This window comes from Silurus aristotelis (assembly GCF_946808225.1).
Source record: "Silurus aristotelis genome assembly, chromosome: 25".
In the NCBI taxonomy this organism is placed as follows: domain Eukaryota; kingdom Metazoa; phylum Chordata; class Actinopteri; order Siluriformes; family Siluridae; genus Silurus; species Silurus aristotelis.
In genome coordinates, this window is record NC_139598.1 from 1177513 (window position 1) to 1195568 (window position 18056).

The 18056-nt window shown below is 42.8% G+C and overlaps 2 protein-coding genes across 3 annotated transcripts in view; one reads left to right on the forward strand and one right to left on the reverse strand.

The window, feature by feature from the left end:
- The window catches only part of pola1 (polymerase (DNA directed), alpha 1), a 43094-nt gene extending 35921 nt beyond the window's left edge, over positions 1-7173 (forward strand). Inside the window, exons 36-37 of the mRNA XM_083529367.1 lie at positions 363-459; positions 6411-7173. Of these exons, the coding sequence (XP_083385493.1) occupies positions 363-459; positions 6411-6550 (237 nt within the window). The 3' untranslated portion in view covers positions 6551-7173. The remainder of the gene's footprint in view (positions 1-362; positions 460-6410) is intronic.
- Positions 7174-9671: 2498 nt separating this feature from the next.
- arxa (aristaless related homeobox a) lies at positions 9672-17107 on the reverse strand. 2 transcript variants are annotated; one of them, XM_083529410.1, is made up of 5 exons: positions 16689-17105; positions 15032-15575; positions 13766-13811; positions 11482-11807; positions 9672-11368 (listed from the first exon to the last, which is right to left on the reverse strand). In XM_083529410.1, exons 1-5 carry the CDS (start codon positions 16864-16866, stop codon positions 11359-11361), a joined length of 1104 nt encoding a protein of 367 aa, XP_083385536.1. In that variant the 5' UTR covers positions 16867-17105; the 3' UTR covers positions 9672-11358. The 2 variants fall into 2 exon arrangements, with proteins under 2 accessions (XP_083385536.1, XP_083385535.1); XM_083529409.1 differs by having other exon boundaries at positions 9673-11336; positions 16689-17107.
- Between the last annotated feature and the right edge of the window lie 949 nt (positions 17108-18056).

Sequence of the window (18056 nt, forward strand, 5' to 3'; positions counted from 1 at the left end):
TCCCCTGATTGAATTGCACCAATCTCATTACGCTCCAGCCTTCCATTTTCCCCAGCGAGACGTGAAAAAAAGAAATACACGGCGCTAAACCGACGTGAGGTAAACATCCGTGTGATTATGGTTAATTGTTTTTTTTTTTTTTTTTTCCTCCGATGTGAATGAGCGATTGAGTTATCGACCACCACGGCGTCACTAAACAGTTTGAAGAGGGTTTTGTGAGCGGATTTTCGCATCCCATCGTATGGATAACGCGTAAATACGCTGTGCTTTTTTTTTTTTTTTTGGTTCGTTTGCTTTTTTGTCGTGTCCGGTATTTTTGTTTGTTTATTTATCTATTCATCGTTTTTGTTCTTGTTTTGCAGTATTCGGAGAAGGCGCTCTACAACCAGCTGAGCTTCTACAGGTTCATCTTCGACTGGGAGCACGCCACCACCAAGTTCCTGCCGGCAGACGAGAAAAGTAAGAAGATTCGCAGCGCTAAACTTGGCACACAGCTACGTTAGCCATTTTTAACCCGTGCGGGAAAAGTGTGCGTGAAGGACGCACACACACGTGCGCACGCTGACGCTCACACAGGCTGGAGGCGGTCACGGGGTTGGTGTGGGGAAAAAAAAGGTGGGGGGGAGGGGGTTAAGGATGTGCAGCTCCTCGAGTCGACAGCCTTAATTCAGGCGAGGGATTCAATCACGGAGCAGCGAGGAATGCAAAGCGGTCCAATCAGTTTGAGGGAGCGCGAGAGGGAGAAAAGCCTCCTCTCAGGGCCGGCAGGCACTCAGTAATAGCGTCGGCTGTGTTGATTGAAAACAGTTTTTAGATTTTGGAAAATGATAGGGCGAGTAATTGGCGAGAAGGCAAAAGGATAGGCCTTCATAAATAATGGGACATGGAGCATATATTTCCAGCGGCCCTGTGCAGGATCCGGCCTCGGCGTGAGCGCAGGCGAGACCGAACCCCAGCTTACGCTACTTGCTCACCGGCCTCTGTGATTGATGTCACTTGATTAAAAAGGACCACTTGGAACGGACTTGTAAATTTATTTATTTCTTTCTCCGTGTGCCGATGAGGTCCGGAGCGAGAGCGATAGGCGTAGATAAATATAATGTGTAATCAATAGATGACCACTCAGAACATGAAGCAAGCCGAGTGGCTGTGGAGAGGGGGGGAGTTTGAGGGGGGGGGGGGGGCGCGCTAACATGATTATAGACTTTGCTTCTCGCTGGAATTTTTTATTTCTCTACTTTTCCCTACAGTTGTTTCTCTTGGGGGTGATTGTGGCCAATCTTGGGAGTTTTGACCTGTCTCTCTGCGCACGGCCTCGCCTCTAATTCTACACTCTTTTTTTTTTTCCCCTCCCTTCTATGATTATTCCACTACATTTGATTTCTCCCCAGTCGAGATTGGATGTAAATATTGTTCAAAATTCAGGACGTCCATAAATTTCCAGCCCCATACGAACTCTGATTATTTCCTGGCTCCTTCTTTAAGGCCGCAGCGTAACTCCGTGCGTGTCGGTGTATTATAGAGACTCGCGGGGCTCGGTGAGAAATTACAGGGCTGCATCCGCGCCTACTGTCTTTACCTGATCCAGGTGTTGATTTAGACCCTGTGTGGCTTTTTTGCCGTGACCGAAATATCGCAGTTATGAAGTTATTGCGTTCGCCGCCCTCGCGTTTGCCACGTGACGAGAATCAGTAACCGACGACTGCGATTTATTTTGTATTCGTTTTTTGGCCTAATTTTTATTGTCCACGTATTTCAGGCACAGCAAACACAAAGGGGAAGAAATACTACTATATCGTGTTAGTATTGTATTGTAGGTGTTCGTCTGCAGTTTGTGCTTTTAGTGTGCTTTTTTTTTTTTCCCTGTTTCAGGGGTCTGATAAGACCCCCTTCTTGTTTTTAACCCCCCCCCCCTCCTCCTCCTCTCCCTGCAAAGAGCTGGTGAGTGGAGACTCCTTTGAGGCCTGTAGTTGCAGCAGTCAGCAGTGATGTATCCTTTACTTCAGTCCATTTACTCCACAAAAGGGAAGAAGCGTGAGGTCGAGCTCCGGGCCGAGAGAGAAGCGATGGCGTAGTGGGACTGATGGAATAAAGTGTAGTTCTAGAAACTTTTAGCTGCCCCTTTTGCAACAAACACACATACACGATTGTAATTTAACTGAATTCACACCAAACTCTCTCTCTCTCTCTCTCTCTCTCTCTCTCTCTCTCTCTCTCTCTCTCTCACCATCACCACCGCAACACCCTGCGACGTTTAGTGTCGTATCGTCACAGATTTTCTGTCTGTCTCTGATGAGCGAGGAATTGCTTTTAAAGTGGGCATTATGCCAGTGCGACGGCACAATAGAAAAACCAATCTTGGCGCTATTCTGTCGGCTGTGCTGTTATTGTGGCGCTTTAGATAACTGCGGGCGTACAGTGACGGGGGTGGGGGGGGGGGATGTAGTTGCGGGGTGGGAGGGGCAGACGCTGGACACAAGGGGGTCCAGAGGTGAACGTGGCGATCCTACTTCAGCCTTTGGACTCCAGCCGCAGCGTGAACAATAGAACTGCGTAAATGGGCCTGCTTGGTCAGTCTGAGAGCTTCAGAGACGTTAAACTTAACAGCTGATGAAGTCTCGGGTTCTACTGATTGACCGATTGACTCCGCCGGGTTTTTTTTTTTTCTTTTCCCCCCACTCCCTTGACCTCAATCGTGGCCGTGTGTAGCAGCAAGAGAAGTTCTGAGCCGTTTCGCTTGGCTGATTTATTGCCTCCTCAGTGATGCGACTTTCTGACGATTCCTAAAAGGGGGTGCAATTAATTAGTAGCGTGTGTGTGGTTTTTTTATATATATATATATATATAATTAATTAATTGAAAGCACTGTGTAGGAACTTGATGATGATGGACATTTATTTAAATTTTTTTTTGTTTTGTTTTTTTTTAACCTAATTGAAAGTGTCCTACTTTTGAGCAATAAAACAAGCTCATGAGTTGTTCTGTACTGTTCAGAGATCAGAACCTGTGTGTGTGTGTGTGTGTGTGTGTGTGTGTGTGTGTGTGTGTGTGTGTGTGTGTGTGTGTGTGTGTGATATCATCTTCTACAATACATCTTTCCCTCTTTCACCAAACTAATTTTTCTCTTCACACGTCCAAATCTGATCGTCTTTCAGACAAATCATGTTAAAACGTCTCATCATTCACACTAACGTCCCTCGTTATCGTCCAGGATCAGTGCCGTCTGAGCTCGAGATCAGACTCCGGACCTCAGAAGGATCTGGAAGGATCTGAACTGCTCTCCACATTCTGACTTCATCAGAGCTCTGATCTGGGGTTGAACAAGTGCATGTATTGTGTGTGTGTGTGTGTCCACAGAGTAAGTGAGGTGCTGTGTGTCTGTGTGTGTGTGTGTGTGTGTGTGTGTGTTAGAGAGAAATTTCAGATGTAGAATCTGATCTACATGTAGACCAGAGTCCTTTGGCTGATTGCAGCAAGCGAGGTAAATGTGGAGGCAATTTCACACACGGCAGGAGTTCTTCCATTATAAAGCGTTTTCTCTTCTTTTTTTGTGCGGATTATTAGATATCCAGTATCAATGACTTCCAAATCATGTTGAACTCTGATTCCATTCTTTTCATGAAGAGCAATTTATTTCCAATTTATACTTTGTCATCTTTTTTTAACGTCTTTTTCGCGCACTCTCTTTCTCTGTTCTTTTATTTTTTTTTTTCCACACACACACACACACACGCACGCACACACACAAACGCACTAGCACATCCTCTCTGCCATGCTCTCGTTCCCTTGTCTCTTCTTAAGTGTGGGCAGTGTGATTATGCTCGTGCCGTAATGTAATTTTGCCGCATTGATAAAATAAAAATTGTCCTTTATCAGTGTGCAGCTAATGCTCAATTTGCAGGCATCTCCTCTGCAACCTTTTCAGGGCGCCGAGCTCTCGGCCTCGCCGCCCCGCCTCCCCCGCACTCTGCCAGCTTCGAGCTGCTGCAAATCCGCGGGTGCGATTGTCAAATCAATTATTCATTCTGTGCAATTACACTCGCACAAAGAACTTTTCCCTGCTCGCGGTGATGATTAAATTAACAGCTATTCCAGCTGCCTGATAACATCTAATAGAATATTCATAAGCAGCCCAAATGGAATGTATGATCTCCATTAACTTCATCATGCTCACTTAATTACATGCTTGTTATTGTATTTACACCTAGTTAGAGCGCATGGAAGCTGATACACTCACTCACTCACTCACTCACTGTCTCTCTCTCTCTCTCTCTCTCTCTCTCTCTCTCGGACGAGCAATCCCCCCCACCCCCTCCTGTCTTCCTTTCTCTTCTCCCCATACCCCCCCCCCTCCTCCCAAATTCTCCATCACTTCATCTCCTTTCTTTTACCTCTCTCTCTTTCTCTCTCACTCTCTCTCTCTCCCTCTGTTCCTGCTCTATCCTCACCTCTCCTCATCTGCTTCTCCCAAACGCTATTTATTTTAAATACGACCCCTGCCGGGCCTAAGGGGAGAAAGCGAGGTCTATGACAACCTCTGTGGCTTTTAAGTTGCTGCTCTTTTCTATCCGTTCCCCATACAATGATTGGGGGAAGAAGAAGGAGAAGAAGAATGAAGAAGAGGACGAGGTAGTGGAGAAAAAGACAGAGGAGGAAGACGAGGGGGGTGGGGTTGGCGGTGGTTTTGGGGGGACAAAAAAAAGAATTATTTTCTTCCACCTTTCAAAAAATGATGACATGATTGCTTTCGCTTGATCATGCATCATCTTCTTTCTTCTCTTTCCTCTTCTTCTTTCCCCCTCCACAAGTAAATAGTATTCTCCCTCTCGCTTTGGTTCATGTGCAAGCCTTCTGTTCTCTCTCTCTCTCTCTCTCTCTCTCTCTCTCTCTCTCTCTCTCTCTCTCTCTGATTCATGGTAAAATATATGTGTGATAGATAATGGAAGTTGACACTGGTGTGTGTGTGTGTGTGTGTGTGTTTAGTATCTCAGTTTCCAGTGTCTGGTTTTATTTGGGTATTTCGACTCTCCTGCCTGTGTTTGTTCTCCGCGTGCTATTAAAAGCGACGTGTGATTAAAACCCAGTCGTTTGAGTGGATTCCTTCGTGTCCTTGTGACATTCTCTCAGCAACAATCCCATTTTGGATGTCTCCATAAAAGCCACACTGCCCCTCTGGCAGGAGGCCTAACTGCAGTATTATTTGCTGATTTTTATTTATTTTTATTTTTTTACATATGCCCACTCTTTAAAGCTCGTGTTCCCTCTGATTCGGTGCCGAGACTCGGTTTTACAAAAGACTTTGGTTAAAGCTTCAGTGACTTGGTCAGTAATTCCAGTTCAGTCCTGCAAGGCTGCCAGTGGCTCCTCCATCATCTCCTCTCAGTCATTGTAGGCCCTCCCGTCGGGATAAATGACCCAGGAATATCGACCCGATTGCCTGACCTCTCGGCTCCCTGGCAGCGAGCACTATTTAGCCTCCAGACTTCTGCAGACACCTCGCCCCTCAAACCGCCTCCCTGCTCCGGATTACTGCGGCATTATCGATTCTCGGGGACTCGTGTTTGAAATGATACTTGATAAACCTCTCCAGTCTTCTGTCCGAGAGCAGAGTTCGATATTGTAACCGATGGGTTTTCGTCCCTTTTTTCCCTTTTATTTATTTATTTATTTATTTTTTTTCCTTTTTCTTCTTCTTCTTCTCCTCAAACTCTGATAGCTGATTATATTACCTTTTTTTTTTTTTAGTTTTTTTTAGTTTTGTGACTTAGTCTCCTCGTACATCTGTTTTTAGAATAATAATGACTGTTGGTCAGTGCATTTAGTTTTTATTTGGATTTGCATACGAGTAGTTTTAGGACCATGCTGTTATTAATGCAGTTTCTAAAAAAAAAAAAAAAAAGGTAGAAAAGTGTAGCAGATTTCTGGTGCATCGTTTGTCATGTCTGCACTTTTTTTTCCCCCAATCTTTAGCTCAATTTGATCTAAAATACAAAAATATTTTAAAGGTGAAGGATAATGTACCAAAGGTGTATGCTTGATATCACTCCAATTATGGATGAATATTTGTTTAAATACGAGAATGCTGATATCGCTGTTTGTTGCTTGTCCCTCGAGGGTGTGTATTGAATACTCCTGTCATCTCTCATGGGTGTGTCTTGTTCAAACCAGTTCAATAAAATAACGCACATGAAAACCAGTTACGTGATTTATGTATAACTGTGCGAGTTATGTGCACTTATTAAAAGCATGTTTTCGCATGCGTTATTATCCTTCGTAATGTTTCTGTGCACATAAATCGAGAGGCTGTGTTTCAGAGAAGGAGCTGAAAACACGTGAAGTTCTTTTGTACCTGTAGCTACGTGTTTTTTTTATTTAATGATGAACTAATCTGTTCTCTTCTCTGCCTACAGTGAAATTCAGGAAACACTTTAATGAAGAGAAGGAAGTGTATAAGAAGCTGAAGATGGTGGTGGACCGTGTCCTGGCGTCCAGCAGCTACTCCGAGGTCAACCTCGCCAAACTCTTCCAGGCTTTTACGTCTTTAAAGTAACATTTTATCAGTGTAACCTCTTTTCGGGTGACGTTTGGGTTGTTTTGTTTTTTTAAACCAGGATTAGTTTATGTACACGTGTAATGTCAGATTTGTTCCTTGTTGGACTGTAGCTCTTACTATATTTCACTGGTGTTGCTGGCGGTCATGGTGATTGCGTCGCTTGTCGAGAGCTTCCTTGATTGGCTCCTTCTCACTCAGTGTCTTTCATCATGCCCATTTAGCCTGGTCTTAATCGATTCCAATTCAGTGGATAAAAAAAATAAAAAAAGTGAAGAGATAAATATGAAGAGAGTCTAAAGACCCATAAAAACACCAGTACCTTCAACACAACACAACACAACCTCCCTCAATCCTCCTCCTCCTCGTTCCACCACACACAACGAGGGAACAATCAGGGGTAATAACTTCTCTCCACCACCACTGGGTCTCGACACCGTAGCAATTAGCCCATGATACCGACCCGGCCGTGTGACCGGAGGAGCTGGGAGGACTAGATCGGACGCTAATCTTTTGGACGTTATTTCTTCTCTCTTTGACTTTATTTTCATGTTGATTGTGTTATCTGATCTAAATCAAATGTTCTGTTTTTATACTGCAAGTTTAATAAAGTGATAACGAAGAAGTCATTAAGTTTGTTGGGGTTTAATGCGTTTGGAGTCGATATCTTCGAGGGGAAGGTTTCGGGGCAAATTGTTTTGTAAAACAGGGGATGGATGAGGGGATGAGGGGTCGCGGCGGAGTGTTGCAGCGAGTTCTGCTTCATGTGTTAAAAGAAATTGCGCTTGTTCTATGTGTTTATAATGACAGGTGAATTTTTCCTGCCTTACGCCATTTCATCATTGCAAATGCCAATTTCCATAAGTACCGTGCTCGAAAAATCACTTTAGACGACAGCCACTAATGGCATCGACCTCAGAGAGAGTGTACACGTTCAGAGTGGCTTTCTGGCCTGGGTTTAGTCCCGTGTGTGTGTGTGTGTGTGTGTGTGTGTGTGTGTGTGTGTGTGTGTGTGTGTGTGTGTGTGTGTGTGTGTGTGTGTGTGTGTGTGTGTGTGTGTGTGTGTGATGGACAGCGCTCATGCAGAGGCCCATGTCGCCGGAGAAGTTAATTTATATATTTATTATATCACATCTGCTGTGCGTCGCTGCGAATGGAGAAAAAAAAAAATACTTTACATGGTCTGTATAGTTTATTGCTGCTTAAAAAAATGGATTTTTTCCCCCAGCGCACTTTACAAGGTTAAATCATCAGTGTATGGACTTAGGTTTCAGTGACGCATTCCTCCAAAAGCGTTTATCGTGCCAGCGGAGGCTGTTTTCAAACTGCTGCTCTCTCAATGACCGCACAGCTTTGCATTCATTTTGCTCACTAAGCTAATAAGAACTGTGTGTGTGTGTGTGTGTGTGTGTGTGTGTCTGGCTAAGCTTTATTGCCCGCCTTTCGGACCAGAAATAGTAGTAGGACAAGGTTTCCTTTGATGAGGGAATTAGTGCTCCATTCTCTCGCTATTATTCATTGCGCGCTGGAATATGTAAGTAGCCGTGGGTGTGAAAAGGAAAAGCCGCTCCCGTAGCAAAGTGGTCCCCTTGTTTCCTTCAATAGAGAGCTATGAGATGATAAACCGCTTAATACACTGAACTAATTGGATGAGAGTAAAAGAGACGCGGGGGAATTAAGACGCGCCCACGGAGGGAGAGGGGAGACGGAGGCAGGGGGATTCGGGAAAGTGCGAGTGGGGGCCCCCAGTCATTCAGGCTTTTCACTGATTTTTTTTTTTTTTTTTTTTTTCTTCCCCCCCTTCTTCTCCGCGACTCCAAAAAGGGAGACGAGAGCCTCATCAAAGCGCTTTTAGTGCCTTCAGCACCCGGCCAATCCAATCGAGCCGCGGCCGGAGCGAGAGACGCAAAAACCCGCGTCGTGCTGATTATCATCCGCTCCGGACGCGACTCAAGAAATTCACAATCAAGTACAAAAGAAAAGTTGATCTGAGATGGATTTTCTGACTCCAGCTCGCCACTGGTTATGTGATAATAAATGTTTTTATCCAGGTGACAAATGTTACGATTATAACCCAAAACTTCTGCGTTCTTTCCTCCTTTTTTTTGTTGCGTCATTATAAAATATTAATAATAACAAACTTGTTGCTTCGGTTCTCACACGAGTTTCTCTATTTTGCCCTCAATGTCACCTTCCTATCATTAATAACACTGACAAAAAATATAATAACGAGATAAATGAATTCTTGATAATCTCATAAATAAAAGAGTGGAGGTGGAGAAGCGGCCTGTCCTCCAGAGCTCTGCCTGGTCATCATCATCCACTGGAGCTGCAGAGAAAATCGGTTTCTTTTCTCCCCCCCTTCTTAATGCCCTCTTTGAACAGTTTCTGCTGCTCTTGTCAGGCAGCATGGCGTGTCAGATGTTTAATATGGACTTTTAGGAGTCTTGAAAGATAGATGGAGAGATTGGTAGAGAGAGAAGGAGAGGGAGAGGGAAGGGAAGGTAATGGAAGGGGGGTCCTAAGCGCATGGAGTTAGTGAGAATAAATTATGTGAAGAGTCACAGAGAGAGAGAGAAAGAAAGACTGGTCTTTCTTCCAACCCATCTTCATAAAGCTTTATTTCCATTTGCACTGATCCTGCGTGTTTGTGGTTTGAGTCGGATTAGCGGCTGTAAAACAAGGAAAGGGACTCCTTTTCACCGCGAGGAGAATAAAGAAGGAGAAGAAGGGAAAATTAATCCTAGAGGTAATTTCACGCGATTTGCCTCGACACCATGGACGGGTCAGAACGGCTTGGCTGAAAGGAGACCCGCATTGATTGCTGTAATGGCGGAGAGGGTTTCAGGGAGGGAACTCAATCCAGAGAAAAGACATTCTGATAAACCGGTTGTTACTTCATTAATAAGAAAAGACTCGGGCGGATTTAGGAGGCATTACACAGAACGAGTTCAATTTGCGGCCTCTTAAACTTCTCCAAGCGTGTTTTGTTAACAGGTGGAATTGAAAAAGCTCCATGAATATAAGCACGACTTAATGGAGCGAATAATCATCTCTTTTACTTCCTCCCCCCACCCCCAAACCCCAACACACACACACACACACACACACACACCACCCATTCTTTTACACGTTAAAGCACTACCCACGAACAGCAATACTTTTAGAAATGATAGTAAAGCGCAGATATATTTTTTCTATCGTCCGTAAAATTGCCAACTTCGCGTTTCTCTGCATTAATAACTCGTTAATAATACAGGCACGACTTCTTTATAAACTTGTCTCGTACAGAATGATCTTAATAAGAATAAAATGGCGTGTATTCATCGAAAGAAATCTTAAATTATATTGCTTCTGTACTTTATTTTTGAATGCATGCTGTACATTGTGCAGATGGTTTTTTTTGTTGTTGTTTTTTTCGTATAACTGAATTAAACAATAGAAATAATAAAAAATTATATTAACGGTCAAATAATTGTTAGGGGTTTCCATCAGATTAATTCATCAGATTTATTTATACTTTATTATTATTATTATTATTATTATTATTATTATTATTATTATTCCACGTGGGTCGGTCACCCCGCACCCCCCACCCCCCTCCCAAAAAAACAAAACAAAAACAAACCCACATGAGTCTCTGGTGGAACAGCAGTGTGTGTCCTTCTGTGGATCTGAACAGTCCACAGGATAGACATAAATAATCATCTACAAAGCTAAAATTCTGTGAAAGGAACATAAGTCGAGCTCTACTAGGAAACATTCATACAATACTACATCAAGTGAATTTCAACTTCAATGTTTTCAAATGTACAACTTTTTTTTACGCTTAAGGTTCAGTCCCTTACCCCAAATTCAATTTATCATCTTTACAGTGCTAGTGTGTGTGTGTGTGTGTGTGTGTGTATGTATTTATATATGTATATGTATGTACAAATAGGCTACTCTTAACAGATCAATGATTACGCAGTCTGAACTTCATCACTGTCCTTTTGAAGATATCGGTTCATTTTCATCCAGAAGATCATAACACATGAGATGGAGGAGAAATCTTCACTGAGAGGATGGGAGGTGTTTTTTTCTTTTTATATTTTTCATGTTGATTTGGTGGAATTTGGTGATGGTGCAAAGTTCCCTTTGGCATATTGATCCCCTCCTCTGGCCCCACACTGGAGCTGATGTTTCTTGCAGAGGAGATGATGTTTCTATTTTGTGTGTGAGTGCTCTCATCATATCCCTGACCCAAAAGAAAAAAATAAACAAATTGAGTGACTTTCAAGTACAGCTTGACTGGCTGTCGCTCGCCAGCGTAGCTACATTGCAGTCTGGGGTTCGGGTGGTTGAAGGAGGATGTCCAATACGATGGGTGCTGTAACAGTGCATCACGCCTCCAGGGCTCCGACAGCTTGTGTGTGTGTGTGTGTGTGTGTGTGTGTGTGTGTGTGTGTGCTGTTGCACTGTGGATTTGGTCATGCTTTATTATTTTTTTTTTCAGTAAGTGGTTTGTTTTTCAGAGCGACAGCTTCAGCAGACTTCCTTCCCCGTAGCGCTGGTGGGCAGAATGTTCAGCTGAGTGATCTGGGCCGAGTGTTCTTTTGCTTTAAGACGTAGCGCGGCGATGCTCGATGCTCGGCGGTCGGCAGCTGTGGAGGTCGAGGAAGAGGCGGTGGGCGGGTCAGACAGTCCGGCGGGTGGCTGCACCGGACTCTCCACCGGCGGCGTGGCCTGGCGCAGGAGAGCGGCGGCCGTGGAAGCGCTGGTCAGGGGACCCATGCTGGAGAAAAGTCTGAGCAGAAGAGTCAAGCTGATTAGAAAATTCTAAAGAAAAAAAAAAAAAATACATTCCATCATGCAGACGTTCCTTAACTTCTTTAGAGGTCATTATTAAAGTGTTGCGCTTTCTAGCTGTGCTCGTGATCAAGCAGGCCTACCTGCCAAAAGTGGGTCCTATGAAGGCCGGATGGCGAAACATGGCTGTGCCCAGGAAGGTGCCTAAGCCGAGGGGCGTGGCCGGAGGAAGTGCAGAGCTATTATGTGGTGGCGCCAGTCCTGGGAAAGCTGCGGCGGCTGCTGCGGCGGCGGTCCAAGCCGACTCCAGAGCCGGGTGTGGGTGAGGAGGGAATGGGCCTCCCTCTAGATAGTGACTCAAGGGGTGAGCTGCAGCCAGCGGACCAGGGAATGGCAGACCTGGAGGATGAGACTGAACTCCTGCTTTCTCTCTCTTTCTCCATTTTGCTCTACGGTTCTGGAACCAGACCTGGACACAAAGAACGGCTTCCGTTAACGGACACGGCCTGGTTTAGTTTACATCTGAAAAACATGATCAAACGTTTGTCTGGGTGTCGTGATTCATATCGTCATCTCACGGTAGCTTCCTGAGTTCACTTTGTATCCAGAATTGCGTAGCGCGCTCTGCATGCTTGTCTGAGCGCGACACTGTAATCCGTCTGCAATATTTGCTTCTCTTTAATGAGGTGACAAATAGGCGGAAAGTCAAGGGTAATTACATGACCCTGAGCCCTGCTCCCTTATGGTCTGTTAGCCTAACTTTGCTAATTAAAAGCTGGTTTTCAGCTGCAGCGAGGGGAAAAAAACGGGGTGGAGTACGGTAATTAAGAGCTTTGTTCACAAAGGATTTGGGATCTAACGGCTTGAACGGGGGGCAGTAACAATTAATACACTTTAAATGAAAATTCCTGAAAATGCAAGTGACTTTGAAAGGGTATTTAACTTTCCCACGGGAGCCTCAACTCATCACTGCACTGTGTGTGTGTGTGTGTGTGTGTGTGTGTGTGTGTGTGTGTGTGTGTGTGTGTGTGTGTGTGTGTGTGTATGGCCTACGGCCTACTACAATGCCAGGGCTTGGAGACGAGTGTGTTCGCAATGAGGACTTTGTCAACACTGACTCTATCACACACACACACACACACACACACACGGAGGCTTTTTTGCATTACAGGGCCCCTGGGGAATTTATGAGTTTTATCACCTCCTGATCGGCCCATTAAGTGATTTGTTCATCCGCAGGCCCAAACAGACATCTGTTGTTTTATGTTGGCAATAACCCTGACATGTGTGTGTACTGTCTCTCTGGTTATGGGAGTGGAGCTTGATCATGCAAGCTTTGAATAGGCTGGATTGGAAAGGAGGAGGCGGAGGAGGAGGGTGGTGGTAGTGGAGGGCTGGAGGGGGCGACAAACACCTTTAATAGTCTCACTTGTTCCAAGTGCAAAGCATCGGATCAATGCTGGTCTATTGCAATCACAAAATGGGAAATCAAATAGCATTATCCTCACACCCTCCTCCTCCTCCTCTTCTTCTTCTTCATCTACCTCCAACTCCATCTCCTCCTCCTCCACCCGCACAGGGGCGATGAGAATTCGAACACCATTTTCTCGCTGGAAAAGCAGTGTTTGCTCTTGCGCTAAGTGCGCTTTTACGGACTGCGCGCGTCCGTCTGCGTAATTGCCGTTAAAACGCTCGCTCCATTGCATGTAATAACTTTGGATAACAGGAGAGATCTCCGGCGTGACGTCGGGGAGTCGTTTAACACTGCTGAAGGCTACACTTTCAAATGAAATTAAATATAGGCCATTTGCCAGATAGAGAACAAGCCGCTTAGCGCAATTCCCCCGGAATTCACGGAAAACTTAACGCTCCACTAATACATCAAATAAATAACCAGGAACATGAAGGCGGCTTTCAGTGAGAACACCTGATGATTATACACACGAGGAGTTTTTCTTCTTCTTCTCTTAAATCTCTAAAGAATCAAACCATGTCTTTCTAAGAATACTTTCAATTCGGAAAAAAACAACATCCTTTTTTTAATTTCCTGTCTAATTACAACGTTTATTATTCTCTATCTCTCTCTCTCTCTCTCTCACTGTGTGTGTGTGTGTGTGTGTGTGAGATAGATAGATAGATAGATAGATAGATAGATAGATAGATAGATAGATAGATAGATAGATAGATAGATAGATAGATAGATAGATAGATAGTATAACTATAGAACGTATAGTTTCCTAGAAAGTAAATAAAAATATTTCCAAATGCACGGATTGTTATTTTTATTTAATAAGGTATAAATAATATATAAATATTTATCAGGTGTGTTCAGTAGATCAGCTCGAGTCTATAATACTGTAATAATCATTAAGTATACTGTAATAATGTAATCTGATGAGTATAGTGATAATTCATCAATCTAATTACCTGAACACGCGCCTCGGTGAGGTCCAGACGCATCGCGAGCTCCTCTCTGAAACAACACACACACACACACACACACACACACACACACACACACACACACACACACACACACACACACACACAGAGATTTAACATCTCAATCAGACACAGACGAAATAAAACAAATCAAAAATAGATTTAGTATTGTACAGTTGTACAATCTTTTTCTTTTCCTCTGTCTCTCACACACACACGTTTTCCCCCCTGTTTTATTCTCTCTTTATTTCTAAAAGCTTTAAATGCTTAATGACCGAAATAATGGCGATTCAAACTATAGGCCTTGACAGGAACCGCATCACCATTTAGCATTTTGGAAGAGAATGGATGCAATTACAATTACGATTGAAAAGAAAAACGAGTCACATCGATTTAAAATATATATATAAAAAAAAGACAATATACGCCACCGATTTATAAAAAAAAGGAAAAGATTATTATTATTTTTAAAACAATTTTGTGTTGTATTGCTATATTTCTTTTTTATAATTATAAAAGCATGATTTTGTAAAATATGATGTTCGTGAATATTCACTGGAAAATATCAGGTAATATTCAAATCAACTAAATCATTTTCATTTTATTTATTATTATTATTGTTTCATGCTGTGTGCCTCGAAGCCGTAACAAATATAAATTACATTTGTGTGGGAAAATTTAAGATTTTTTCAACTGCGTTTTCAGATTTATCACATGCGCACATTTCTGTGTTTAAAAAAACGCGCATTGTGAGATGTTCTAATTAATTTCTAATACGTCCAGATTTGTAGAAACTGGTGTTTTATTAACTCTGGGTTACTAAAATAATATTTTTAACAAACGAGTATAAATACATTTAATAAAGTTCACGAATAAAATGCACATTTTGGGTGATTGTGTTTTAAATAATTATCTTCATTTTATGGAGAATTTTAGCTGGAAAAATGTTTAGAAATGCAGCAGAAAATCGTGGTTGGGTTTGAATGCTGCATGGTGTTCATTATTGCACTATTATTATTATTAGTAGTAGTAGTAGTATTGTTAATGAGTACATCCGTTGGTTGGACGTTTATAAAATAATTTGTACAGAGTATTGTTATTTTTTTTTTTTTGTACAGATGTGAGAATTGAGTATTTCTTAAAAGTATGCCATTTTTATCCATTACTACAAATTATTATTATTATTATTATTATTATTATTATTATTATTATTATTATTATTATTATTATATGAGGGTTAGGTGTGCGTACCTGGTGAACACATCTGGATAGTGGGTCTTTTGGAAAGCCCTTTCCAGCTCCTCCAGCTGGTAGCTGGTAAACGTGGTTCTGTATCTCCTCTGCTTCCGCTTCAGCATGCCTTCCTCCGAATCGCTGCCCGCAGACAGGCACACGCTGTCCTCACCGTCCTTCACGTCTGGGTCGTTACGCGGGCTCGGCTCGTCCTTGGGCGATAGGCCGTGCTCGGCTCCGCACGTCTCCTCCTCTTCTTCCTCTTCTTCCTCCTTCACCGCGTCCTCCTCGAACTTGAGCGCCCCGAGCTCGGCCAGCTCCGGGCTGCTGCGCGCCTCCTCCAGCCCGCTGAACGGCGCGTTCTCCCGGTACGACTTGCTCCGGCTGATGCTCACCTGCGGCGCCTGGCTGATCTTCATGCCCTCGCAGCCGGGATCACCTTTCTCCCCGTGCTCCTGAAACACTCTGCTCGTGTCCAGGTATTTGCCCCCGGGGCCGTAAAGCCGCCGCAGTTTGGGCGGAAGATGCATGTCCGAGTCAAAGGTGAGGTCTTTACTAGAAACTGAAACAGCAACAATTTTCACAAATTTAACTTCTGTTTTTATTTTTAAAGAGAAAAACCTCATGATTTACTCAGAAATCTACTGTTACTGTTCATACAAGAACATGTGCAGATTAGCTGATGTCTACATCAGGAGCAAAACATTTTCCTGTATACATTTACCTCTAAAATAAAATAATAATAATATATATATTAATTTGACACGTGGCTTTGAGAGCTTTAGGTATTTTTTTATATTGACGCAAAAACTGCTACTTAATATATATTTTTTTAAATAATTAAAAACAATAATTTTAGTAAACAAAAATAAACCTTTTATTTTGTAACTATCTCGGGTCATTAATGCTATAATTCAGTAAACACACGAGGACATTTTATGTTGTTTATGAGTTTTAAACAATAAAATAAATCCAACAAGCAACAATTTCAACAATCGGCGTTATTTCTTGAATTTCTCTACGAATGTCTCGTTAAAAAATACAAATAAAAAACTGATTATTAAATAATAATAATAATAATAATAACGATAATAATAATAATAATATAAATGTAATGTATGAATATATTGCTAATCTCATAACTTTGCCCTTGTTGTACGGCTGATGGAGTGATTGGACACACAGCTCCTGGAGATGTGGAGTTTGAAGGTGCAACCAGGTCTGATCTCCTGATTATTTATTAAAACATAAAATGTTTAATATAAATAATTTTTTTTTTAAACCAGCGCACGGGTTACTGTTAAAGCCGGAAAAGTCCACGAGATGTTCATGTTTACGAGTTTCCATGTTCTGATTTCAGGCAGGAGGATATTTCAATGTTCTTTTCGAGAAAAAGGCGATGGAACGTCGCTGAGTTTTAAAACAGTTTTTAAAATGTTATTTAATAGATTGAGTGCACACACACACACACACACACACACACACACACACACACACACACACACACACACACACACACACACACACACACACAAACTGCTAGGAGAAGTGTTTGAGATCGGGAGTGAGTGTATGAGTGTGTGTTGGAGCGTGTAAGAGTGTTTGAGAGAGAGAGAGTGTGTGTGTGTGTGTGTGTGTGTGTGTGTGTGTGTGTGTGTGTGTGTGTGTGTCGTACCTTCTGAAGGTTGCTCGTGCTCCGGCCGCGCGGTTAAACTTTGCGCGCCCACCAGTCGGACTTTGCAGGGGCTCCTCCGGCCCAAAATGCTCTCGATGCAGTAGGAGGACAAGACGGTCGGAGATTTGCTTTTACACTCACTTCTGTCGCGCGCATCGTCGTCGAACTGACTGCTCATTTTTTTATCTTTCTCTCGATTTCAGCTTCTTTTTCTGTCTTCGGCGATCAGAGAAGTTCCAGGTTGTAACAGTGCGAGCGCTCTGTACCCTCTGTGCTCCTGTAACCCGAGGTGCGTCTCTCTCTCTCTCTCTCTCTCTCTCTCTCTCTCTCTCTCTCTCTCTCTCTGGCTGCGAGAGTGTGTGTGTGAGAGTGTGTGTGTGTGTGTGTGTGTGTGTCGGTGTGTAATGGTTAAGTGTGTGGAGCTCCTCAGCGCTGCAGCTCCTCTCTCCATTCCGCCGCACTGACGTGGAGCGACAATCTGATTGGCTCCCGGGGGGAAAAGGGGGATCTTTCAGTTTTCTCATTAAAGTTCAGCAGCCTGAGAAACTGACATGAGTCCAATAAAACCGACTTCACAGTTCAATTACATCAAAACGAGCAGCATTTTTACATCCGACAAAACAAATGAGGTTTGATGTCCTTACAAATATCTACTAATGTCAGATCGCAGGGGGGCGTGGCTTCGAGGTTTATAAACACAATTATACTGTTATTACCACTTCTTCTTTTTTTTGGCTTGGAGGAGTAAAGTAAATTAGAAGAGAGAAAATAATACGCGATGACCTATCTATCTATCTATCTATCTATCTATCTATCTATCTATCTATCTATCTATCTATCTATCTATCTATCTATCTATCTATCTATCTATCTATCTATCTATCTATCTATCTATCTATCTCATCATATTTATTTGCAAATATATTATCACGACAGTCATAACAAATAATATTTATTACTGTTATTATTATAATATTTTTTTTTACAATGTACAACATTATATCATAGAAATATTCTCCCACTGTGGACTGTATTTCAGTAATATTTATATAAAGATATAAATATGTGAGATGTATCAGATATCAGAACACCTATAAGATGGTAGCAGGTTTGTGTTGAGTGCTTCTGGTTGCCTTCCTCACACTTTGGTAGCCTTTCTAACAGACTGCTAGCCCTCCTCAGCCCCCCTAATTGCCTGTCCTCTCTGGAGCGATCAGATAGTCTCAGATGGTTGAAGGTGGTGATAATGGCCTGCAGGTAACTGGACTCAGGAGCCTGGAGAGGTTGATTGAGAAGTCTATTTAACCTGCTGTGGATGGCGTGACCCTGCTCAAAGCCATCATAAAAGGATCTTTTTTTTTTTTTTTT

Bases quoted from the DNA above. Each gene is read 5' to 3' on its own strand.
- arxa (XM_083529409.1), bottom strand. From the start codon at position 16,866: ATGAGCAGTCAGTTCGACGACGATGCGCGCGACAGAAGTGAGTGTAAA. The intron at 15,576-16,688 runs GTACGACACACA...TTGCTGTTTCAG, and splicing joins GCACGAGCAACCTTCAGAAG to TTTCTAGTAAAGACCTCACC. The intron at 11,337-11,481 runs GTAGGCCTGCTT...TCTTCTGCTCAG, and splicing joins ATAGGACCCACTTTTGGCAG to ACTTTTCTCCAGCATGGGTC.